The sequence below is a fragment of the Schistocerca gregaria genome, chromosome 6, assembly GCF_023897955.1.
Source record: "Schistocerca gregaria isolate iqSchGreg1 chromosome 6, iqSchGreg1.2, whole genome shotgun sequence".
NCBI lineage: Eukaryota > Metazoa > Arthropoda > Insecta > Orthoptera > Acrididae > Schistocerca > Schistocerca gregaria.
The window spans coordinates 418,317,792-418,344,378 of record NC_064925.1 but is presented as its reverse complement, the minus strand read 5'-3'; the positions used below and the strand labels follow the sequence as shown (position 1 = coordinate 418,344,378).

Genomic DNA, 26,587 nt, shown 5'->3' with positions numbered 1-26,587 from the left:
CACCCACACACACACGCACACACCCACGCACACACACACACACACACACACACACACACACACACTTGTGGTAGTTGTGAGACTGATTATTGAATATGCATTAGTGAAAGCAGTTGCCTTGGTAGATGGAGGTAGAGGAGAGTAAGGAATGACGCATGAGGCAAGGACGGGGAAGGGAGGTTTTTCATCAGATGACTCACCAGCTGCATAACAAGAAGAAAGGAGTTCAGAGAATAGAAGATATAAGGGATAGAGAGGAAGGATGGGGTGATGGGGGAGGAAAGGAGAGAACAGTGTTGATGAAGAGGGATGTAATTGCTCTATATTACAGATGTCTTAGTCATAGGAGTCCATCAGTTCCGATTCTATGTAGCCTTTGTGTAATCAAAACTGATTATAAATGCCATCTTCGTAATTGATTGTAAATGCCATTTGCATGATTCAGCAAAACCCACAAATCATTTGCACTATTCATTATTTTAGAGGACTGAATTGGTCGCATGACCACCTGCACTATAAATTCTTGTCATCTTCTGTGTAGTAGCTGGAGACCCAATGGGACACTGTTCCGTGGCAGCTCCTTGTGTATGTCAAGCATTCAGTTTATTATCTGATTTAAAATTTTGGCCATTCAATACATTATATCTTTCACCAATTGCCCATAGCCAACACACTTATTTGTTATCTGTGCAAAGCAAGACCTTGTATCAGTTGGTATGGAGGAAAAGTGAATCCTCACATAGAGATTAAGTGTTATACCACTACAGATGCTACAGAGGGTGAGTATACCTTGTATTACTTTTTGTCAGCAGTGCTGTTACATACCATTTTACATGTTATGGTCAACATTTATTGCTACTTGGTTTTCACAGTCTGTGTTCTCAAGATATACATACCAATCAAGTTCTGCATCTATTATGTGGTGAAACATATGACCTTGAAAGCTCTGGTGTAAATGAGACTTAAAACTATGGAATTTCTATTCTGTTATGATTCCCCGAGTACACTGAAACGCATCCAGTGCATGTACCCAACAGGAGTTAGACCTTCCATCAAAAATACTTTTACTTCACCTAAAATTTCAAGAAAATTTTTGTAGTTGCAGCAACCAATAAAGCAATAAAGCCTAAAACATTACTCCTGAGGCAGAATGTGATGTTTCCTTACATGTGCTATTGAGTAAAGGTCCACACATCAATGTGAAAAAGAGAATGTCTGAAAGAATGGAAAACAAAATGCAGCTTATGAAGCAGTTGCTATCTCCAGGCTTCTGCAAAGGAATGAAATCATGTGAGTTATCTTTGGTTTGGACAGTATCCTGTGATATATGGTTTCCTTCTCAAATGCGAAAACCAACCAATGTGTTTTGCTTGTGGTGTATGAACATCACTACACCAAAATGTTGGAAAAATGTATATATTTTCCTAATGAGACATTTGAGTGCAAATTTGTCCCCTTTGTTGTTTTATTTTCGATTAGTTTATTTCTTTAAGTAATTTATAAATTACAAATCTGGAAGTGTTAGTGCCCGGAAGGTAATGATTACTCTGTCATTCAACCTTAGGTGGAAGGATAGCAACAAACCATTGGATGATACAAGGATCATCTTGCAACCAGTGGAATCTTGAGAAATAATTTGTAAACATTGTTTATTCCATTGCAAAAAACTTATAAAAATAATAGCATTGGTCATAAGAGGTTTGAAATCATTTATTACAGCAAATTGATTTCAGTCAAGGTGTGACCTCCTTCATTGTAAATATTAGAGTCTTGAAGACTCATATAATAAATCCACATATAATAACTTCAACGTGGTGTCAGTACAGAAGAACATAGCAGCCAATGAACAAATTTATTGAATGTACATTTATGTGTCTTGTAGTTGTGTGCATGAATGTGTGTACTTCTGCTGGAGAAAGAGCAAGACCTCAAGAGCTAGTAACATACTGTTTCTGTTGCTTGTTTCTGTGCACTACACATCAGTCAGCTATAGTTGAATGGTTTCCTTTCCTTTATTTTAAATATTATCCATCTTGGAATATCCATTATTGTTAAATTTAGACTGTGAGTTAGAACTATCTCATAGTGTTCACTGAATTCCAATAGTCATTCAGCTCCGCTATTCACATTTTCCAATCCAAATTTGCCAACACATTTTGAATTGTCATGGCACACAGGCAATAATGTCTCATTATCATTATATTAACATCTTATTATTCGTAATAATTTTCTTCTTGGTCTTATATATCTTTGATTTCTTCTTCACAACAAAGCTATTGAAAAATTTCTGGCCTATCAGATAATGTAGTAAAGAATCTGGAAACATTATCTCCTAGGCTGGCATGGCTGTGTGATATGTCTAAAATCCACAGTGAAGGCAGGTGTAATTAAACAATTCAGAATCAATGTAGACTAAATTATTGTTAGTTTGCATTTTCTCTTGTTGTTTACAAAAGTACATTAACAGATCACTTTCCTCTTAATGCTATTGTTATGCCATAATTAGACAACTATCAACTTTTTATATAATGGTACATTTTATGAAATAATTGACAGAATAGCTTTGGGTTATCCCTTGTCTCTGGCAGTGGCTAATTTTTCATAACACACATTACATTCAACATCTCTTCATATGTCTTGCTACTTTTGTTATGTTAACAGCACTTATGATCTGGCCCAATAGTACCTTTACCTGTACAATGATAATATGATCAGTACACATACTAATATCAAGTTTACCAATGAGATGGAAAGAGAAGGAAAATTACCATTTTTAGATGCTTTGCTTGAACTAAAATCGGATGAGTGCCTCAGGTACTCAGGTTACCAGAAATGTACACATATGACTTATATCTCACTACACAAAGCTTTCATTGTCCAGTCCAAAACAGAGTAATTGTAAGCACACTGAAACATTGAGCAAGAACTGTTTCTGACAAGCACTACGTGGATGTTGAGACCAGATATCTGAAAAAGGTGCTCTGGAAAAATGCCTGTAATGAACAAGGTAATAAGTTAGTTTTGTTTAATGGACAAGAGAGACACACCATTTAATGTGTCCCAGGTAGCAACAAGAGAACAGTTACCCAGACATGTATCCACACTACTTGGTTCCACCATACCAAGAGTGACTGACATTGTACTGACAGTCCTTACAAGGGTGCCATTAGTGTGACAATAATTGGTGGAGAGGGTTAGAGCTTGAGGATGATCCAGTAAAGAGATCCTGGTGAGGTGGAAGCTTGTAGCTGGTCACAAATAGTATGACTGTTGCAGACAGTGCAGAAATGAGCTTTGTCAGATGGGCTATGGATGCTGCCTGAGTAATTCAGGAGTGAGAGGGACTTGCACACTGGTGGACAGACCACAAGTACAGTGGAATCAGGTCCAGCATAAAGAACTTGGATGAGATGTACAGTGGACACTCAGGCATGGCTCAGAGCAAATTACTGCACTGGGATGAAGGGATTGCCAATTGAGGGACCAGCAGGATGCAGTTGGCTTTTGCCCAGAGCAATTCCCAATGAGAACTGATGCAGAGCATCCAGGCAGCATCCTTTATACTGCCCAGCTAAAGGATACTGCCATGATGTTCAGTGGTCATGTGATCTGCAGAGAAAGAATTAGTGCTCATAATGACAGCTCCCATTGAGGTGTCTCTCATGCCACTAGTAGAAAAGCTGGTGCCATGTTTTACTGTGGCAGCTGCGGAATGTGTGGTTGACAACAACTTGGCATGCTTGTGTTATTCTCATACTCTTTTTCTGCAATCTCTTGAAATGACACTGTGAGTGGCTGGAAATTCAGCAGCCCATGCTACATGTCTGTGTGTGCAGCAGTTGGATTCCAGGCAAATAACAGTATCCTTTCTCTGTTAAGAAAAGGTGGTGAAGGGAGGTTGAAGCCAGTGTTGCTCTCTCTGAGAGGAGGTACCCTGTCACCAGAGTCAACATGGAAGCAACACTTTATCATTGGTGGCCACCTGATATGCAGTGATGATGGGCGAATGAGGTGTGTGATGTGACACTGACACAGTTAACAGATATGGCTGTTATGATCAAGGACCTAAAAAACAACGAACATGTCATTATGAAGGGAAGAAAGCCATCACCAGGAGACGACAGGATTAAGAGTGGCCCAGAGTTTTGCCTTGGAACATGATTTCATGAGGACCCCACCTTATGCTCAGAGCAAATACCAGCAAAAGGAATAGAAAACATGATTGACGGCTCAACCAAGAGCAATATTGCAGGAGATGAAAAAGAGGGAATGACAGAAGGAAGTGACACAGAAAACAAAGTCATTGAAATGGAGTATTTGATGTCAGTGTTAAAAGTGCCAATAGTGGGAGGCTCCTCAACCCCAGAGCCAGTGCCAGACAAAACTGTGCTGACAAGGAATGAAGGGGGGGGGGGGGGCAGCAGGTGCAGTGGAGGGGACCAAGCTGGCAGTGGATGGGCCGGGTTTGCTGTGGAGGGCCCAGTCTGGCAGCAAAGGAAATCATGCCGGCAGCTGAGGAGACTATGCCAGCAGTCAAGGAGGCCCCCAAGTGGGCAGGTCGGCCGTGCCAATGATTGTAGACTCGTCAAAACCCTCAAGTGGTGTCAGGGCAGTGGATGAGAGGGCATATCTACTGATGTCTGAATTCACAATGGTCTAGCAACAATGCCAGCTGCAAAGGAGCCAGTGAAAATAGGTAGGTCTGCCAGAATTCACAGAACCTTTATCAAATGGCCCGGCTCCATCTAGTATGTCATTGACAGGGCCAGCATCAGTAGGATTGGTGTTGACAGATGACTGGCCAATGGGACATTGCCAGGATGCCAGCAGACTCAGCTTAAAGGTGATAGGCAAGTGGATGTAGGCTGAGAGCCGACAGACTTGGTGGGCTGACGGTGGGACATCAGCAGGGTATTGATGAGCGCTACCAGGAGCAACAGTGATGGTGTTGCTTATGGTGATGAGAGGAAGGACTGTTGTAGAAACAAGGGGCATCATGCAGGTTAACATCTATAGAAGATCATTGTACCATTGCATGCACAGTACCAGCAGTACCTGTGCCAGGACACTCAGTAGCATTGAGACCCTACTGCTGCTCCAGGCAGCAAGAAATAATGAACCTTATTCAGCCTCATAAACTGGAGACAGTGTCACAGTTATTCAAATGTGAATCAGCACTACGTGTTCCATCCCTCCCATAGTCACTGATGTTGCACTGAGAGAATATGTACTAGAGTGACAGTGGTGCTGCCATAATCAGTAGAAATTGGTAGACCTCAAGGAGAGTCCAGAAGAGAGATCTAGGTGAGGCAGAAGCTCCTTGCCTGTCATAGATAGCATAGCTGCTGTGGACACTGGAAAGAGATGAGCTCCATCAGATGGGCCACAGACACTAGTGTTGCTGTCATAATCAAATTTTAAGAGTGACTTGTGCCTTGATAGACAGGCTGTGGGTGTGCCCGGCATTAGGCCCAGTGTGTAGAAAATAGATAAGACACAGAGTGAACACTTGGATGTGGTTTGGGATGAAGAGAGTGCTAATTGATGAACTTTCTGGATATAGCCGATACCTGTTCTGGAGCAACTCCCGATGCAAGTGGTGCAGAATGGCCAGGTGGTATTGTTTATAGCCAATCAGCAATAGGATTGTGCCATGACTTTCTGTGAGCATGTGACCTACAGAGGAAGAATTGATGCCCACAATGGCAGTGCTGTGGCACTTGCATCACTAATGTGAAGCAGATGCCACGTGTTACCATGACAGCTATTGCAGACGTTGTTGTTGTTGTTGTTGTCTTCAGTCCTGAGACTGGTTTGATGCAGCTCTCCATGCTACTCTATCCTGTGCAAGCTGCTTCATCTCCCAGTACCTACTGCAACCTACATCCTTCTGAATCTGCTTAGTGTACTCATCTCTTGGTCTCCCTCTACGATTTTTACCCTCCACGCTGCCCTCCAATGCTAAATTTGTGATCCCTTGATGCCTCAAAACATGTCCCACCAACCGATCCCTTCTTCTAGTCAAGTTGTGCCACAAACTTCTCTTCTCCCCAATCCTATTCAATACCTCCTCATTAGTTACGTGATCTATCCACCTTATCTTCAGTATTCTTCTGTAGCACCACATTTCGAAAGCTTCTATTCTCTTCTTGTCCAAACTAGTTATCGTCCATGTTTCACTTCCATACATGGCTACACTCCAAACAAATACTTTCAGAAACGACTTCCTGATACCTAAATCTATATTCGATGTTAACAAATTTCTCTTCTTCAGAAACGCTTTCCTTGCCATTGCCAGTCTACATTTTATATCCTCTCTACTTCGACCATCATCAGTTATTTTACTTCCTAAATAGCAAAACTCTTTTACTACTTTAAGTGTCTCATTTCCTAATCTAATTCCCTCAGCATCACCCGATTTAATTTGACTACATTCCATTATCCTCGTTTTGCTTTTGTTAATGTTCATCTTATATCCTCCTTTCAAGACACTGTCCATTCCGTTCAACTGCTCTTCCAAGTCCTTTGCTGTCTCTGACAGAATTACAATGTCATCGGCGAACCTCAAAGTTTTTACTTCGTCTCCATGAATTTTAATACCTACTCCAAATTTTTCTTTTGTTTCCTTTACTGCTTGCTCAATATACAGATTGAATAGCATCGGGGAGAGGCTACAACCCTGTCTCACTCCTTTCCCAACCACTGCTTCCCTTTCATGCCCCTCGACTCTTATGACTGCCATCTGGTTTCTGTACAAATTATAAATAGCCTTTCGCTCCCTGTATTTTACCCCTGCCACCTTTAGAATTTGAAAAAGGGTATTCCAGTCAACATTGTCAAAAGCTTTCTCTAAGTCTACAAATGCTAGAAACGTAGGTTTGCCTTTTCTTAATCTTTCTTCTAAGATAAGTCATAAGGTCAGTATTGCCTCACGTGTTCCAACATTTCGACGGAATCCAAACTGATCCTCCCCGAGGTCTGCATCTACCAGTTTTTCCATTCGTCTGTAAAGAATTCGCGTTAGTATTTTGCAGCCGTGGCTTATTAAACTGATAGTTCGGTAATTTTCACATCTGTCAGCACCTGCTTTCTTTGGGATTGGAATTATTATATTCTTCTTGAAGTCTGAGGGTATTTCGCCTGTCTCATACATCTTACTCACCAGCTGGTAGAGTTTTGTCAGGACTGGTTGTCCCAAGGCCGTCAGTAGTTCTAATGGAATGTTGTCTACTCCGGGGGCCTTGTTTCGACTCAGGTCTTTCAGTGCTCTGTCAAACTCTTCACGCAGTATCGTATCTCCCATTTTGTCTTCATCTACATCCTCTTCCATTTCCATAATATTGTCCTCAAGTACATCGCCCTTGTATAAACCTTCTATATACTCCTTCCACCTTTCTGCCTTCCCTTCCTTGCTTAGAACTGGGCTGCCATCTGAGCTCTTGATATTCATACACATGGTTCTCTTCTCTCCAAAGGTCTCTTTAATTTTCCTGTAGGCAGTATCTATCTTACCCCTAGTGAGATAAGCTTCTATATCCTTACATTTGTCCTCTAGCCATCTCTGCTTAGCCATTTTGCACTTCCTGTCGATCTCATTTTTGAGACGTTTGTATTCCTTTTTGCCTGCTTCATTTACTGAATTTTTATATTTTCTCCTTTCATCAATTAAATTCAATATTTCTTCTGTTACCCAAGGATTTCTAGCAGCCCTCGTCTTTGTACCTACTTTATCCTCTGCTGCCTTCACTACTACATCCCTCAGAGCTACCCATTCTTCTTCTACTGTATTTCTTTCCCCTATTCCTGTCAATTGTTCCCTTATGCTCTCTCTGAAACTCTGTACAACCTCTGGTTCTTTCAGTTTATCCAGGTCCCATCTCCTTAATTTCCCACATTTTTGCAGATTCTTCAGTTTTAATCTACAGGTCATAACCAATAGATTGTGGTCAGAGTCCACATCTGCCCCTGGAAATGTCTTACAACTTAAAACCTGGTTCCTAAATCTCTGTCTTACCATTATATAATCTATCTGATACCTTTTAGTATCTCCAGGGTTCTTCCACGTATACAACCTTCTTTCATGATTCTTGCAGACGTAGTTGACAATAATTTGGTGTGCTTATGTTATTGTCTTACTCCTTTTCTGTGATCCCTGCAGTGGCTTGGTGAGGAGCCCGAAATGTGGGAGCCTGCAATACATGTCTGTGTTAGCAGTAGTTGGATCCCAGATAGAAACACTTTCCATTCCTCCATAAGAAAAGTGAAATACGGTAGGGAGCTGGTGTTGAATAGAAAGGTACAGAGCCATAATGAATTTATTAATGTTTCTAAAAACATGGATGAATTTATTTTTTAAAAGCAAAAAATCCAAGAATAACAGTAACAAATTGCCTCCAGAACTGAAAAGACTGAATTTCAATAACACAACTGACAGCAAACACCTCAAAACAGTGACAATATAAAATCACTTCCTTTTAGTAAATAATATTAAATGAAATGCAAATACATTTACATTACAAACAGCAAAACATATCATCGAATGAATATGTCACAAAAATTAGCCATCGGCTATTGCCAGTGACTATCAAAACTCCATTGCCTTTGAAGTAGCCAAAATGACTGACAAATGTGGTTCAAATTTATGATGATAGGCATAGGCAAAGCCAGTAGCAATAATTCCTCCTTATCTGTTAACATAGAACAGCGTTTGCTGCTACCTCAGTACTAGAAACCTTCATTAAAGATTTCACTCATGGTACACAGGCATCTGTAACTAGACCACAGTTAACAAGAGATACAATCACCTATCATGTAATACAGACAACTTGTTAATTATTTTGTAAAAATACTACAAATGCAGAAAAGTATGAATGTTATGCAAGAAACCTTGACTTGACTACTGACGCATAAATTTTTTCTTTAGTTTTTTTTTATTTTTATTTTTGGTAGATTCAAACAATTTAGTAAATAGCTCAAGCTCATGATGCTAGCCAACAGATAACTATAGACATGCCTCAGAAATAAGGTGAACTAGATTCAACAATTTTCATTGACCATAAAGTACAATTCATAAATTAGTAGAATTACGTCTGTATTCTATATCCATAGACTCTAAAATCAGTTTTGGATAGCGACAGCCACAAGCCCACACACATTTACAGAACTAAACTCAAGTAGTACCAGGGAAAACATTCATAAATTACACATTTATATACATATAACAATGGTCAACCAGGATTCGGAGTCAAAATAGCCACCACGTGACACCAAGTGACATGCACACTAATTGGATGCTCACCGTGAGCTTTCATAAAATATAGTGCCCATTGACAAACACTTGCTTAGAGAGCACTGAGAGGATGATGTAACAAAGATTACTTGTAGTCGGAAACCCACGGGTATCATCCAGCAGACACCACATCCAGTATTTGCAAAGATCAGACTGCACTCCAACCCAGCACTACAATGGACACAAACTGCTTGCGTCTTCAATAGGTTCAGGTTGTGAAGCAGCCATTGAGCTTGGACACGTTGTCCTCAGCCACAAGCTGTGCCACTGTTTGGTCAACTTCATTCCTAGGCACAGTTTTATGATGGCCATTAATTCTGATGGACAGTTGATTGGTTGTTGCACCAACTTAAAAAGCTGTGCAGTGATTGCAGCAGAATTGGTATATGAGGCTTCTTGCACCTCTTTTGGAACAGGATGACAAGATTGGTGTAGGAAGTGCTGTCCATCAGAATGAATGGCCACCACCAAACTGTGGCCAAGAACAGGGTTGACTACCCAATGGCACCACATGTAGATGAGCACAACATGCTCGAGTTCAATGGATTTTTCACAGTCTGGGACATCTGGAGCCTTCCCTCCAGCATCAACTATTCTGAACTATGCAGATGGGAGTTATGCTTCCAACATGCCTTTCACTCCAGTAGCTGACCTGGGGGCTCAGGATATGCTAATCTACTGTCTCCACACCCTCTACCCAAGTTTCCCTTTCTTCTGTTCTGTCTTCCCCCCCCTCCCCCAATCCATGCCTCCATGTCATCATCATCATCATCATCATCATCATCATGCAGCGCACATCACTGGGTCTGGTACCCCATGTATCATGTGCCTAGCTTATGCATCTGCCACCCCTCCCTCCCGCATTCCTAGACAGCAAACCTTCTGCTTCTCTCTGAACTGTTAGCTACCCATCCCCAACCCCTCATCATCCATCCTACCTTTTTCTCCCTCTCCTCACCCCACCCAACACAACTCCCACTCCACTTTAGTCCACCTGCTGTAATACAGCCCCAGCATTGTACGTCCAACCAGCGTAGTGTAGGGGGACAAGTGTGTGTGCATGTGCAAACAGTCTTGTGCTGTTCAGTGATTGGTCTCTTTCACTCCTAAATTAGGAACCTAAGGAGAGACATTTATTGGCCTTGCTTCAATTTTGTTAGGAAGAATATCACATATTTTACAGAAAACTATGTGTCTCAAATTGTTTGTGCTAGCATTTTTCATTACACATTTTATTGTAAACTTATTGTTTAATTAATGTTACATGAGTTCCATTGTTCATTGTGTATTTATATGTCCTCTATTTATATGTCCCCCCATGAACCATGGACCTTGCCGTTGGTGGGGAGGCTTGCGTGACTCAGCGATACAGATAGCCGTACCATATGTGCCACCACAACGGAGGGGTATCTGTTGAGAGGCCAGACAAATGTGTGGTTCCTGAAGAGGGGCAGCAGCCTTTTCAGTAGTTGCAGGGGCAACAGTCTGGATGTTTGACTGATCTGGCCTTGTAACAATAACCAAAACGGCCTTGCTGTGCTGGTACTGCGAACGGCTGAAAGCAAGGGGAAACCACGGCAGTAATATTTCCCGAGGGCATGCAGCTTTACTGTATGATTAAATGGTGATGGCGTCCTCTTGGGGAAAATATTCCGGAGGTAAAATAGTCCCCCATTCGGATCTCCGGGCGGGGACTACTCAAGAGGATGTCGTTATCAGGAGAAACAAAATTGGCGTTCTACGGATCGGAGCGTGGAATGTCATATCCCTTAACCCGGCAGGTAGGTTACAAAATTTAAAAAGGGAAATGGATATGTTAAAGTTAGATATAGTGGGAATTAGTGAAGTTCGATGGCAGGAGGAACAAGACTTCTGGTGAGGTGACTACAGGGTTATAAACACAAAATCAAATAGGGGTAATGCAGGAGTAGGTTTAATAATGAATAGGAAAATAGGAATGCGGGTAAGGTACTATAAACAGCGTAGTGAACGGATTATTGTGGCCAAGATAGATACGAAGCCCATGCCTACTACAGTAGTACAAGTTTATATGCCAACTAGCTCTGCAGATGACGAAGAAATTGAAGAAATGTATGATCAAATAAAAGAAATTATTCAGATAGTGAAGGGTGACGAAAATTTAATAGTCATGGGTGACTGGAATTCGGTAGTAGGAAAAGGGAGAGAAGGAAACGTAGTAGGTGAATATGGACTGGGGCAAAGAAATGAAAGAGGAAGCCGCCTGGTAGAATTTTGCACAGAGCGCAACTTAATCATAGCTAACATTTGGTTCAAGAACCATAAAAGAAGGCTGTATACATGGAAGAAGCCTGGAGATACTGACAGGTTTCAGATAGATTATATAATGGTAAGACAGAGATTTAGGAACCAGGTTTTAAATTGTAAGACATTACCAGGGGCAGATGTGGACTCTGACCACAATCTATTGGTTATGACCTGTAGATTAAAACTAAAGAAACTCCAAAAAGGTGGGAATTTAATGAGATGGGACCTGGATAAACTAAAAGAACCAGAGGTTGTACAGAGTTTCAGGGAGAGCATAAGGGAGAAATTGACTGGAAAGGGGGAAAGAAATACGGTAGAAGAAGAATGGGTAGCTTTGAGGTATGAAGTAGTGAAGGCAGCAAAGGATCAAGTAGGTAAAAAGATGAAGGCTAGTAGAAATCCTTGGGTAACAGAAGAAATATTGAATTTAATTGATGAGAGGAGAAAATATAAAAATGCAGTATATGAAGCAGGCAAAAAGGATTACAGACGTCTCAAAAATGAGATCAACAGGAAGTGCAAAATGGCTAAGCAGGGATGGCTAGATGACAAAGGTAAGGATGTAGAGGCTTATCTCACTAGGGGTAAGATAGATACTGCCTACAGGAAAATTAAAGAGACCTTTGGAGATAAGAGAACCACTTGCATGAAATCAAGAGCTGAGATGGAAACCCAATTCTAAGCAAAGAAGGGAAAGCAGAAAGGTGCAAGGAGTATATAGAGGGTCTATACAAGGGCGATGCACTTAAGGACAATATTATGGAAATGGAAGAGGATGTAGATGAAGATGAAATGGGAGATACAATATTGCGTGAAGAGTTTGACAGAGCACTGAAAGACCTGAGTCGAAACAAGGCCCCTGGAGTAGACAACATTCCATTGGAACTACTGACGGCCTTGGGAGAGCCAGTCCTGACAAAACTCTACCATCTGGTGAGCAAGATGTATGAGACAGGTGAAATACCCTTAGACTTCAAGAAGAATATAATAATTCCAATCCCAAAGAAAGCAGGTGTTGACAGATGTGAAAATTACTGAACTATCAGTTTAATAAGTCACAGCTGCAAAATACTAACGTGAATTCTTAGAGACGAATGGAAAAACTAGTAGAAGTCGACCTCGGAGAAGATCAGTTTGGATTCCATAGAAGTGTTGGAACACGTGAGGCAATACTGTCCCTGCGACTTATCTTAGAAGCTAGATTAAGGAAGGGCAAATCTACGTTTCTAGCATTTGTAGACTTAGAGAAAGCTTTTGACAATGTTGACTGGAATACTCTCTTTCAAATTCTGAAGGTAGCAAGGGTAAAATACAGGGAGCGAAAGGCTATCTACAGTTTGTACAGAAACCAGATGGCAGTTATTAGAGTCGAGGGACATGAAAGGGAAGCAGTGATTGGGAAGGGAGTGAGACAGGATTGTAGTCTCTCCCCGATGTTATTCAATCTGTATATTGAACAAGCAGTGAAGGAAACAAAAGAAAAATTCAGAGTAGGTATTAAAATCCATGGAGAAGAAATAAAAATGTTGAGGTTCGCCGATGACATCGTAATTCTGTCAGAGACAGCAAAGGACTTGGAAGAGCAGTTGAACGGAATGGATATTGTCTTGAAAGGAGGATATAAGATGAACACCAACAAAAGCAAAACGAGTATAATGGAATGTAGTTGAATTAAGTCGGGTGATGCTGAGGGAAGTAGATTAGGAAATGAGACACTTAAAGTGGTAAAGGAGTTTTGCTATTTGGGGAGCAAAATAGTTGATGATGGTTGAAGTAGAGAGGATATAAAATGTAGACTGGCAATGGCAAGGAAATCGTTTCTGAAGAAGAGAAATTTGTTAACATCGAGTATTGATTTAAGTGTCAGGAAGTCATTTGAGAAAGTATTTGTATGGCGTGTAGCCATGTATAGAAGTGAAACATGGAGGATAACTAGTCTGGACAAGAAGAGAATAGAAGCTTTTGAAATGTGGTGCTACAGAAGAATGCTGAAGATTAGATGGGTAGATCATATAACTAATGAGCAAGTATTGAATAGGATTGGGGGGGAGGAGAAGTTTGTGGCACAACTTGACCAGAAGAAGGGATCGGTTGGTAGGACATGTTCTGAGACATCAAGGGGTCATCAATTTAGTATTAGAGGGCAGCGTGGAGGGTAAAAATATTAGTGGGAGACCTAGAGATGACTACACTAAGCAGATTCAGAATGATGTAGGTTGCAGTAGGCACTGGGAGATGAAGAAGCTTGCACAAGATAGAGTAGCATGGAGAGCTGCATCAAACCAGTCTCAGGACTGAAGACCACAACAACAACATGTCCTCTATCAGTAAATACAAATAAAACTACTTTTTTAATGTGCTCATCCTTTGGCACTTTTTTCAACTCCTTGAAATCTAGCTTTTGTGGCTTGCTCTTCCATGTCAGTGGATGAGTTATCCATTCTTGAGACACAATTCAATATAATACTAACGTTTTACATGAATTTTAACTGCCATATGGCATTTCCAAACTGTTGCCTACATTATTGATCGTGATTCCGCGAATTTCTTTTATTATATATTTATTGCTATGTTAATCATCCATTGTTTCACTAAGATTAAAACTTTGTCAAATTGTTTCTCTTTTAATTTAACAGGCAAATTTTTGAGGAAAGTCGTCAAAATATTGCATCATATTTCCCTGAAGATGTACAACCCCAGTACTGGAATTTTGGTGGAAGTCTTGTTTTTGAGTACATGGATAAATTTATAGAACGACTCAATGCTGTGAAAGTATGAACATTGTTTTTACAATTATTTTCAACTGCTGCATTGAGAGAATATTGCTTTTTCACATTTAATTATGCAAACCATTGTCAACAAATGTAACTGATACATCTTCTTAAATTACAGGATTTGTTTGCAACATCGCTTGAATTTCAGAAACTTGAAAAAGTAGAAGTTGGAGGGATCAGAGCGAGATGGCTTAGCCCAAGAGTTGAGAGTATATTTGCAGAGTTTGAAGAACTATATTCATTTTTCAGTGGGGTACCATATGATCCTTTGGACCCTGATGATGCCAGTTTTGAGAAAGATTACACAATGTTTCGTAACAGGATTAGAGATTTTGATAACAGATTGGCTGCTATTTGCAGCCAAGCATTTGATGACTGTGTTAATGTTGAAGCTATTTTGAAGGTACATTTACTTTTACTGAACTACTTAATTACAAATTACAACATGATGCTGAAAACTTGTTTATTTTTACTTACTTGCACCATCTGTAGTTGATACACTTTGCAACAACTGTTTTCTGTCACAATTCAAATTATATATGGAGTAAATAACTAAATTTTGTGTGTACATTTTTCTCAATTTAATATTTAATTTCAATGGTCTTGTGTGGTTCATTTTTCTTTACTTCCATATTTGAAAATGTGTAGTTTTTTAGATAAGCGCAGTACTAAGACTACATCAGGGAAAAATCAGACTGTGTTTGGGTAATTAATTCAAACACATGAATCCAGTGAATAAAGGATCTTTAGATACAAATAGCATGAACACATTCTTGTGTTGACTGACTGAACTGCAGTAATGGAGTCAGTCTGTAAGAGAATCTTCAAATTTATGGTGTACTGCGTGCTATCAGGGTGTTGTAAAACAGTCATTAGTGGTTGACATTATAGTATCTGCTTCTCCCCAGTTATATTTTACTTGTCTACATAATGTGAAACTCTGACTAAGTTGACAGACATTCCTCTAATTGCCTGTAGGATTAAAAATGGATTCCATTGAACTTTGTAAGAGTGAAGATTAGAAACAGAGGAAAACTGAGTGAAAAGCATATGTCTTCCCATGAAATAAGATAAGGGATTATATAAAAAGCCTATATTCTTACATGGAGATTGGAAATATTTGTTGGAACTCAGAAATAAGTATACAAGCTTCTTAATGGAACTATGGAGACGTAACTCCGTGGAGTCGCCGGTAACAATATCAATGCCCTGAAGTAGCTCTGTTAACCTCTCTGGACCTGCAGCTAGGTCACTCTGATCAATGTTTGTGGCAACATCCTTTGTACCTCATAGGACAATAAAATATATTGGTATGGAATCGTATGACATGTTCGTTGTTATTATACGTAATTACTATCCTGATTATCATACTTCTAAAGAACTCTTCTTGTAGAACAGCAAAACAGTCCAATAAAATGCTAATTAGCAAGAAGCATGGAGATTAGGTGATAGTTATGGATATGCCTAACACTTGGATTCTAGTAAAGTTGTAGTCATATGCAAATACATTACAATTATGGCTGAAACAAGCTTCAGAAAGAGTGATTGTTGAATGTGTATCTGATATATGCTCCACAAGACACATTCAATAATGAATGAGACAAACTGCATTTGCTAGAAAACACTGAATACTGTTAAATGCTAATCTTTTCATGGCAAAGTTTCAATTACATAGAATGTTTTCAATTACAAAACTTTTGCCATTGTATCTCAGTTTAATTTCAGTTACCAAGATTGAAATTTTGATCTCATGGTTGTTTTCAAGCAGAAAAGTTCACACCACAGTTACTTACAGTCCAAGCAAATACAAAGTTTGTAGACATTCGAACAATTAGTGACTGAAAAACTAAAGTCAATAACTCTTCTCCATTGGAAATGACAAGCTCACAACATGTGGGGATACAATGCATAAATGTCAGTATTAGCTACATTTAAAAGTTGTACAAGTTTCATCTTTGATGAAGGAATAGATATTTTAATTCTGCAGCTATTTTTCTTGTTAATCAGTGAATGCCCTACATGTATTTTATAGTGTGCTGATATCGAACTTGAATATGTAAAATGTTGCTCTCCTTGACGTAGGTTATTTCTTTACGTACTTAATTGTCTTGAAATAATTTATGTGTAGATGTAGTAACTCACCAAATAGTAGAGATGTTGATTCATTGACAGGCACAGAAAATCTTACTAGCTATCAGATGAATCCTTTTTTGATCCAAGGGCACACACACACACACACACACACACACACACACACACACACACACACCTGTAAAACTACAGAATGTCAGGACTGTAGGTGGACTGGGCGAATGAATGTTTTTTTGGTGTACTGGTTGGGGAGCAGACAGGAGGGATGGGAAGGATGGGTGGTGTTGGGGAGTATGCAGCTGGTGCGCACTATAGGAATGTCGGTGGGAGAGGCTGCAGATGCGCACACAGAATATGAATGCAACATAGACATCTCCACCAGCAACAGTGAGCTATGCAGCACAAAGAGATGATGACATGGATGAGTAGATTGGGGTGGGGATGACAGAAAAGAAAAATGAGAGGGGGCTGGGGGGAGGGGGGTGCAGGATGAGTGAAGTTTGGGTAGTGGGTCAGGGCGGCAGTGGGTGTGAGGGGCTAGAGATTGAAATCAAGAGGATTGCTGTAATGAAGGATGTATTGCGATGGCAAGTCTCATCTACCTAGCTCAGGAAAGCTGGGGAAGGATCCAAAGCCATGTCAGTATAGAACCGTATCCCTTCATTTTTTTAAGTCATGGCTTCGTTTTCTGTACACTTTACAGATAGAACAAAAAGTCATGAACACTAGCCTTTGAAAAGAAATAGTTCATGGGTGAAAGAACAGATGTCAAGTGTTGAATAGACATAATATTTCAGCAAGTGACTATGTTTGCCATCGTGTGTGCTGATAATACTAGGCTGTGATTTTCTGTTTTGTAACTTCTCCATTTTTTTAAGTCATAGCTTTGTTTTCCGTACACTTTACAGATAGAACAAAAAGTCATCAACATTAGCCTTTGAAAAGAAATAGTTCATGGGTGAAAGAACAGATGCCAAGTGTTGAACAGACATAATATTTCAGCAAGTGACTATGTTTGCCATCATCCTCTGTGCTGATAATACTAGGCTGTGATTTTCTGTTTTGTAACTTCTGATGATTGATTCCTATTTATCTTTGTGCAGTGCATCTGAAAATGACCAAAGTTCTATTCTGTCATGTCAGAATGTTTTGCAAATCACAATTCGCCAAATGTGATATACAGTATATCGAAAAATACCAGAAATATGAGGATTAGTGACAGTGTGAAATAGATTTGTTTCATATAAAACATATAATTTTGTGACTTACAAGAGACAATAATGTAATACAATATAGAAAATAATTTTCAGCAACTTCCATTTCTTTTTCAAAATTTCAATCTTTGTAAAGTTTTCTAACATCTGGTCTTGTAAAGATACTCTCTTAGTTTAGTGTTTGATAAGACTGGAAATTTGATACAAATGTACTGGAAACATTTACTATCTTTTGGTAAGGGTTTCACAGATTGCTTTATCAAGCCTAATTTAACATGTGGAGGGGAAAGAGAACTTTTGTAGACTTGGTAGAGGTTTTTGAAGCATATTTTTTACTCTAGGTTCCAATGAAGCTGGTTGTGACCAACCTTTCTGTTTCCAGTGATTTTTCCTGTGTTTGCTTCCCCACTCACATAGAAAACAGGGAAACTTTATGTACCTGACTTGCTGTCCAAGGACCATCCACATTACTTTGAGAACAAAAGTAGCAATCATCACTGTGATTTTGTGGCTCTTGCCATACCATTGGAACTTCAGATTCTAAAGCATCTTGTTCCAACTTTGACCACAGTCTCAGCCCTTCAACATACGTATACCTAATGGAGTGGAGTCCTCAAGTTTAGTCTTAATCTCTTACTTTAACACCAAATTATGGGAGATACGCTTGCCACACATACAGTTTTATATGTCTTTTACCCCGATACCAGTAACTCACCACAAAAGTAACAAAAGGAATCTACAGACATAATTTTGAACACTGTGTGTTTGCTTCATAGTGTATATCCACCAACATGAACACTTATGATCACAGAGGATACATAAGAATTGTTGCACCAACAATGACAGTTGATGTGTACAACACATTTAACGATGAAAGTGCTGCCGTCTTCTGGTGTATGATGTTGACAATTTTCATCATAAACTGATGGCTGGTGGCATTTCCTGTGTATTTAACTCTGTCACTACATCTGATATTGCTGATATTTTTAAATATATATTTTAAGAAACTGCTTTTTTCAAAAAATTCTGGCATGATGGAATAAAACTAAGATCATTTTTGGGTTCGGTTCACAAACGTATATATGAATCCAACATAAAAATTATAAAAACATAATACAACTGAAACAGTGCAGGCCTGTGTAATGGTAAGGCCTTTATCACTTGCCAAAATATTGTGACACTTGATCACTGACATCTGTCCATTCGCCTGTGAACTATTTCATCATGAATTATGTTGGGCGATGTTGAAGAATCATGACACCAATCTTTGTTTGCTTGCTCTATTTCTTTCTGCTTCCTGCAGACAGACATAGTATGATTTTTCACCAATTTCTGTTTCATCAGTGCAGTCCAATCTAATACAGAAGTGACAATATTATGAGAAGGAAAGTGCTACTCAACATATAGTGGAGATACTGAGTCGCAGATAACCACCACAAAAAGAATTTCACACTTAAAGCTTTCGGCCAATGGCCTTTGTCAATGATAGACACACATATGCCACACACACTCACGCAAACACAACTCACACACACGACTGCAGTCTCAGGCAACTGAAACCACACTGCGAGCAGCGCATGAATGGAGTGGCAACTGGGTGGGGGAAAGGAGGAGGCTGGGGCAGGGAGGGAGAGGGATAGTATGGTAGGGATGGCGAACAGTGAAGTGCTGCAGGTTGGGCTGCAGGCAGGGGAGAGTTAGTGGGGAGAGGGGGAGGAGGATCAGAAAAGCAGAAGGGAAAAAATAAGAGAGAAGAAATTGGGTGCGGTGGTGGAATGATGCCTGTGTAGTACTAGAATATGAGCAGGGAAGGGGCTGGAGGGGTGAGGACAGTGACTAATTAAGTTTGAGGCCATGAGGGTTACGGGAATGTAGGATGTACTGCAGGAAAAGTTCTCACCTCCGAAGTTCAGAAAATCTAGTGCTGGTGGGAAGGATCCATATGACACATGTAAGATGAGGGGTATCATGTTTGGCAGCGTGTTCAGCAACAGGGTGGTCCACTTTTTTTTTTTTGCCACAGTTTGTCAGTGGCCATTCAGCGGACAGACAGCTTGTTGGTTGTCATGCCTACATAGGATGCAGCACAGTTGTTGCAGCTTAGTTTGTAGACCACATGACTGGTTTCACAGGTAGCCATGCCTTTGATGGATTGGCGGTGTTAGTGCCCAGGCTAGTTTAGGTGCTGGTGGGACAATGTATGGGACAGGTCTTGTATGTAGGCCTATTACAGGGGTATGAGCCATGAGGTAAGGGATTGAGAGCAGTGGTTGTGTAAGGAGGGATGAGTATATTGTGTAGATTCGGTGGGTGGTGCAATACGACTGTGGGAAGGGTGGGAAGGATAGTGGGCACGACATTTCTCATTTCAGGGCACGGCGAGAGTTAATTGAATCCCTGGGAGAGAATATAATTCATTTGCTACAGTCCTGGGTGGTACTGAGTTACTGCATTGTGCTGCTGTTGGCTCCATGTAGTGGGCTCAGTACAGTGTTGTGATGTTACTACTGTCTCCAGTGGTCCACATCTGTCATTCAAAGTCATTGTTAACCCCTTCATCCATACCCATACTCCAAAACTGGTGTGCTGCTAATGCCACTGCTCGATCTGTCCAACCCAGCTATTCCAAGACCACTTCATATGCCTTAGGCTAATTTGTTCATGTTTGAATCACTTTATGTTTTTCATTTACTACTACTTTATGAAAAGGAAAGTTTCTTCTCACCATATAGTGGAGATGGCTGAGTCACAGATAGGCACAACATAAAGGCTGTTACAAATAAAGCTTTTGGCCATCAAGGCCTTCTTCAACAATAGGCATAGACAAACATGCAAAAGCAGCTCACAAACATGTGAGACTGCAGTCGTGTGTGAGAGTTGCATTTATGTGCATGTGAGTCTTAGTGTATTGTTAACGAAGGCCTTAATGGCTGAAAGCTTTATTTGTGACAGTCTTTCTGTTGTGCCTATCTGTGACTCAGCATCTCTGATATAATGTACGAGCTGACCTGGGATGCAGTTGTCTGAGCTGGTTCCATCATTTTTTTCAGGGATAGCTCTTGTGTCCTTGATGGCTTCAACATAATGCAGACAGTTCACAGAGAAATGCGCCATGTTATACAAGTGTTGTGCCATTCAAAAATGGCACCACAGTACTGTTGCATGAGAGGTAATGCATGAGACCACAGGGTGACTGTGACACACCATTGTTTCACCAGAGTACCTTCAGTCACTGCCAACCACAATATGAAGTCATACCCACTGGTTTCCCACACCTTGATGCCATGAGTAATACTGCTATGTATCTCCAAAACAGAAGAATTCGACCTCTCCCCAGGTTGATGTTGTAAACATTTCCCCAGGTTGACACTGTACCCAAGGACAGTAGTCACTCAGGGTAGTGCAAATCAATGATTCTTTGATGAACATAAAATGATGCCATTCATCAGCAGTTCATGCTTCCTTGTGTCAGCCTAATTTCAAACACAGCTTTTTGAGTTGTGGTGTTAATGGTAGCCTTTGCATGGCATTCCCTAGTATTGCTGCTGCTAATCTCAGACCAGTGTTTTGGTATGACACAGAATGTTGCAGGGCTTCCATTACTTGTTCTTGGATGGCAGGTGCGGATGTGAAGGAATTATAGTGTGCCTGGGTGGTGGTGAGATGATGTTGGCCGGCACCTTGGTGATGAATATGCCTGTCCTCAAGTTTCATGCAGGCCAACATTGATCACCTGTCACATCTGAATGCTCCACAGATGTGGATATTGCATGATTCGACCAGTCGGCTAAATGGAAGCCCACTGTGATGTCCTTTCAAACTCTGTTAAGTGCTGCTAATACTGCCCCACATGAGTATACATCATCTCTGTATACTTTACAATGATAACTTAGCATCTGACACAATTATCACTCATTATATACACACCAAGTCAGGTAATAATGCTAAGCATGAGCAAGACTAATGCAATCTGGTGGCTAATCTACAAATCAAAGAGAATAGCAACTCTTAATAATTCACATACCCATCAATGGTGTGTACTTGTACAAATCTATATTGGCAACTGACCATGTCTTCTGGGTGCTTAAATTTATTTTTGAGGCAATGTCATTGGATATGAGTGATTACATGTGGTAGTAAGTTCATTCTTTTATTGATGTTTCCCTCTTAGTTTATTGTGAAGCATAGAGTAAGCAATAAGCCTCTCTGAGAGTAATAGAGAGTGTCTGGACCATTCACTTGTGCTATTATTTTTACCCCACATTCACTTTGAAAACTAAATAAACAACAGTAAGCCTAAATTAAAATAAAGACTTGGAACTGAACTTTTGACACATAATTATGTAGTGTGCTAACTGTATAGTGGTATATTTTTTTCTGTGCTTCTGTGTTTTAAAGTTTTCAATTTTGTATTTGCTTCCTTCTCACTGGTTTAATATGCTATGCTAATTATAAATTAAATATTCTAGTTCATCTACATGATGGGAAGCCTCCTTGATCGTGAAGTTATCAAAGCATCAGTTGAACCAAAATATCATAGACTGTATGATTTGCTTCATTCTGAGCTGGATACAGTAAAGGTATGTACACAGCAAGAGTTAAGAATATTTCTAACATGTGCAAAATAGTTTTGATCATGATGTTAAGCCACAGCCAAAAAGCTAGGAGATGTATGTCTCCACACCTACTCCAAAAACTAGTACTGACACACAAATGATCACGAAAGTGTGTAATAGTAACACATGCACTTACAAATGAAATTATCGAGTTGTAAGCTAATAATAAATATATTGATGGTGATTATAGTTTCAAATTTTGAAATTTATTCATGAAGTTCAACCTAACTGTAATAGTATAGATTTAGTACCTAAAGCAACAAATGAAAAGTTACACCAGACCAGGATTCAAATCCAGCTTATCACACTGGTCGCCTCACCACTTGGCTATCCGAGCACAGTCCCCAGACAAACTCATAGTTCCGCATGTCACAGACTTCTATAACATAAGGTGAAGATCAGCCTGTGATGAAAATTACAATAGTGTATGACACCTCCAAATATTGATCCTACAGCCCAAAAGGAAAGCTCGAGGTGTGAGAGTGAGTAAATGAATTACTAATCTGTGTGACATATGGAAGTCTGGGTTGGTCCAGGAGGTGCTCAGGTAGCTTAAGTCAGGGGTCTCCAAACGTTTTAGCCTAAGGGACACACTGGCTCTTCCACTGAATAGCTTATTGTTTGTCACTGAGCTTACATTTCTACAAATAAATACTTCTCGTAAATGTTGTTGTAACATGCTTTCATGGAAACTTGTTACTCCCGTGTTTTGTTAAAACCACAATAAGTGGACAGAATATAGCAGGAGCAGCATGTGGTATCAGCACTTCGCATTATCTCCCAACTGCAACATTCCTTGTTACATGGTGCCAATAGTGGTTACCTCATCATTCCCTCTCTAGTACTGCTCAGAACTCTTTCAGTACAATTCAGAAGTTTTTGTGATGCTTACCACTGCTGCCATTCTTTACAAGCTGACATTGAATAGCTCTACAGTAGTCATTATGCAGTGAACTGCTTATTGTTTGGTACTGAGCATACATTGTTATAAATAAATACCTTTCATGAATGTTGTTGTAACATGCTTTCATGGAAACTTGTTACTCCTGTTTCATTAAACCACAATAAGTGGTCAGAAGTAGCAGGAGCAGCATATGATATCAGCACTTCATGATATCTCCCCACTGCAACATTCCTTGCCGCATGGTAGCAGTCATGGTTACCTCTTCATTCCCTGCAGTCAGCACTGGCATTACTGAACAAAAGTTGGACAGACCTTAGTTCATCACATCAACATACTGTAGTATTGAATTATGTGCAGATTTTCATTTCAGGAATACGCGGTGATAGAAATGTTCATGGCACAGGCGCGGGGCTGGACTCCGCACTTATGGACAAGTGTCCAGGTTATTTCACTGCCAAGGTGATAGCTCATGTGCGTGCTGAACTTAACCTATTGTTACAATTACCACTGACAAATACTGAACCTACAGTACTGACATTTTCCATAGAGTAGGGGAGTTAAGTGCAGTAGTAAGCACATGGATTGCAGTGATAAGTGCGATCTGAAAAGCAAAATATGGTGGAACTAGTGTGTTTGTGATTACAGTTGCTTAGTGAAGATACAGTGATTTAACAATGAGTATTTAATTGAAATTGTATTAAAGATAAATCTGGTACAGTTCTTTAGTCAGAATCCTTGCTCTTAATACTATTAATTGGCATTATGTTGATTTGCAGTTACATCCCCTATTGTGTGTATTTATGTAAATATGAAAAAAAAAAACAGAAGACAGTTAGTGCAGAAATTGTAAAGAGCAATGGGGGGACAAATCAAATATTTCATAATTGAGTCAAGTAATAGGGCAATGTGTATAATTTACTACAGAGCAATATCAGTTCAAAAAGAGCACAATATAAAACACCATTACAGGACTAAACATTTTTAGAGTTACTCCAAACTTACCATTAGGTAAAAATATATTAAAAATAAAGATTCCAAGACTTACCAAGTGGGAAAGTGCCTAAGACAGGCACAATAAAAAAAAAAAAAACACACAAACACACACACAAAATTTCGAGCTTTCGCAACCGGCGGTTGCTTCATCAGGAAAGAGGGAAGGAGAAGGAAAGATGAAAGGATGTGGGTTTTAAGGGAGAGGGTAAGGAGCCATTCAATCCTGGGAGCGGAAAGACTTACCCTAGGGGAAAAAAGAATAGGTATATACTCGCACACACACACACACACATATCCAACCATATATATACAGACACAAGCAGACATATTTAAAGGCAAAGAGTTTAGGCAGAGATGTCAGTTGAGGCGGAAATGCAGAGGCAAAGATGATGTTGAATGACAGATGAGGTATGAGTGGCGGCAACTTGAAATTAGCGGAGATTGAGGCCTGGTGGATAACGAGAAGAGAGGATATATTAAAGGGCAAGTTCCCATCTCCGGAGTTGGGATAGGTTGGTGTTGGTGGGAAGTATCCAGATAACCCGGACGGTGTAACACTGTGCCAAGATGTGCTGGCCGTGCACCAAGGCATGTTTAGCCACAGTGTGATCCTCATTACCAAAAATAACTGTCTGTGTCCATTCATGCGAATGGACAGTTTGTTGCTGGTCATTCCCACATAGAAAGCGTCACAGTGTAGGCAGGTCAGTTGGTAAATCACATGGGTGCTTTCACATGTGGCTCTGCCTTTGATCGTGTACACCTTCCGGGTTACAGGACTGGAGTAGGTGGTGGTAGGAGGGTGCATAGGACAGGTTTTACAATAGGGGCAGTTACAAGGGTAGGAGCCAGAGGATACGGAAGGTGGTTTGGGGATTTCATAGGGATTAACCAAGAGGTTATGAAGGTTAGGTGGACAGCGGAAAGACACTCTTGGTGGAGTGGGGAGGATTTCATGAAGGATGGATCTCATTTCGGGGCAGGACTGCCCAACTGACACCTCTGCCCAAACTCTTTGCCTTTAAATATGGCCGCTTGTGTCTGTATATGTATGGATGGATATGTGTGTGTGTGTGTGTGTGTGTGTGTGTGTGTGTGTGTGTGTGCGCGCGCGCGCGAGTATATACCTATCCTTTTTCCCCCTAAGGTAAGTCTTTCCGCTCCCGGGATTGGAATGACTCCTTACCCTCTCCCTTAAAACCCACATCCTTTCATCTTTCCTTCTCCTTCCCTCTAAAGAAATGTGTCCAGAAAAAGCTAATTTATTTAAAACCATCACTTTGTCAACACTGTGGCTGAAAGAGTAAATTGTATTGCTGAAAATGTATTAACTCAACTGTCTGGAAAAACCCTTATTCACCTGATTTGGTTCTAAGAGACTTCCATTTCTTTCCTAAGCTCCAAATTTTCCTCGCTGTATGGAGGTTCTCTTCAAATAAAGTGACAGCTGAAGTTGATGGATATTCTGTAGGCCTGAAAGAATCTAATTTTCAAGATGGTATGAAGGCACCAGAACATCACTGGACCAAGTGCACTGGTGTACAGGGAGATTACACTGAAAAATAGAAAAGTTTCAGTGGGACAGGTTGTTTCTTTCTATTGCATCTTGAGAACGTTTTAAATACACCCAAATTAATTCAAAAATAAGAAAATGTGTGATGGTAGTTCACAAACAGAACAGAAGTGTTCTTCAGATGAGAAACATATAAAGGGGTTCCCAGAATGAATTTTCACTCTGCAATAGAGTATGCCGATTTGAAAATTCCTGGCACATTAAAAATGTGTGCCAGAACAGCACTCAAACCTAGCGCCTTTTTGTTTATAAAGGTTTCTGAAATTTCATTACATATACCCAGACTATTTAGAGGATATAAACTGAGGAGAACCACATGTGGCACTATCTTATAAATTCAATTTTGATATGAATGTCTGCAGAGAACAGAGAAAGTGATAAGTTTTAGTAAAGAAATCATTCAGAGCAATACAAAATGCATCTGTGACCTGGGACAAATGCCAAAACTGTGCCTTCCCAACCCCACCCCTTTGCCATTATTTTTTCTATGCTCGGACATATGGCACAATGACCAACAGTTCCTAATTTTATCAATCATCCACAGAATGCCTAAAATTGAATTCTGTTTTGTGTACACGGTGGATCCCAAAAAATGAACCAAATGCACTTTGCTGTGTGAACCAAATGCACTTTGCCTAATAAACAGCATTAGCAATAAAAACCTGTTTGATACTGGTCACTTCTTTATACTGCTACTTGGCTGAAATGACAATGTAGTAATCAGCTGTCCTTTTCTTGCACATTTTATTCACCAAATCTAGATTTCAGCTACTGTCTAGCCATTATCAATGCACCATTTCATAGTATCAATGCACGTTCTAATATATCAGTACCCTGTTGTTCGGGC

The 26,587-nt window shown here is 40.1% G+C and overlaps 1 protein-coding gene across 1 annotated transcript in view; it reads left to right on the top strand.

Moving 5' to 3' along the window:
* The window catches only part of LOC126278898 (dynein beta chain, ciliary-like), a 195,301-nt gene that overhangs the window by 145,871 nt on the left and 22,843 nt on the right, over positions 1 to 26,587 (top strand). The window contains exons 9-11 of the mRNA XM_049979173.1: positions 14,212 to 14,347; positions 14,468 to 14,752; positions 22,124 to 22,234. Coding sequence (XP_049835130.1) covers positions 14,212 to 14,347; positions 14,468 to 14,752; positions 22,124 to 22,234 — 532 coding nt within the window. The remainder of the gene's footprint in view (positions 1 to 14,211; positions 14,348 to 14,467; positions 14,753 to 22,123; positions 22,235 to 26,587) is intronic.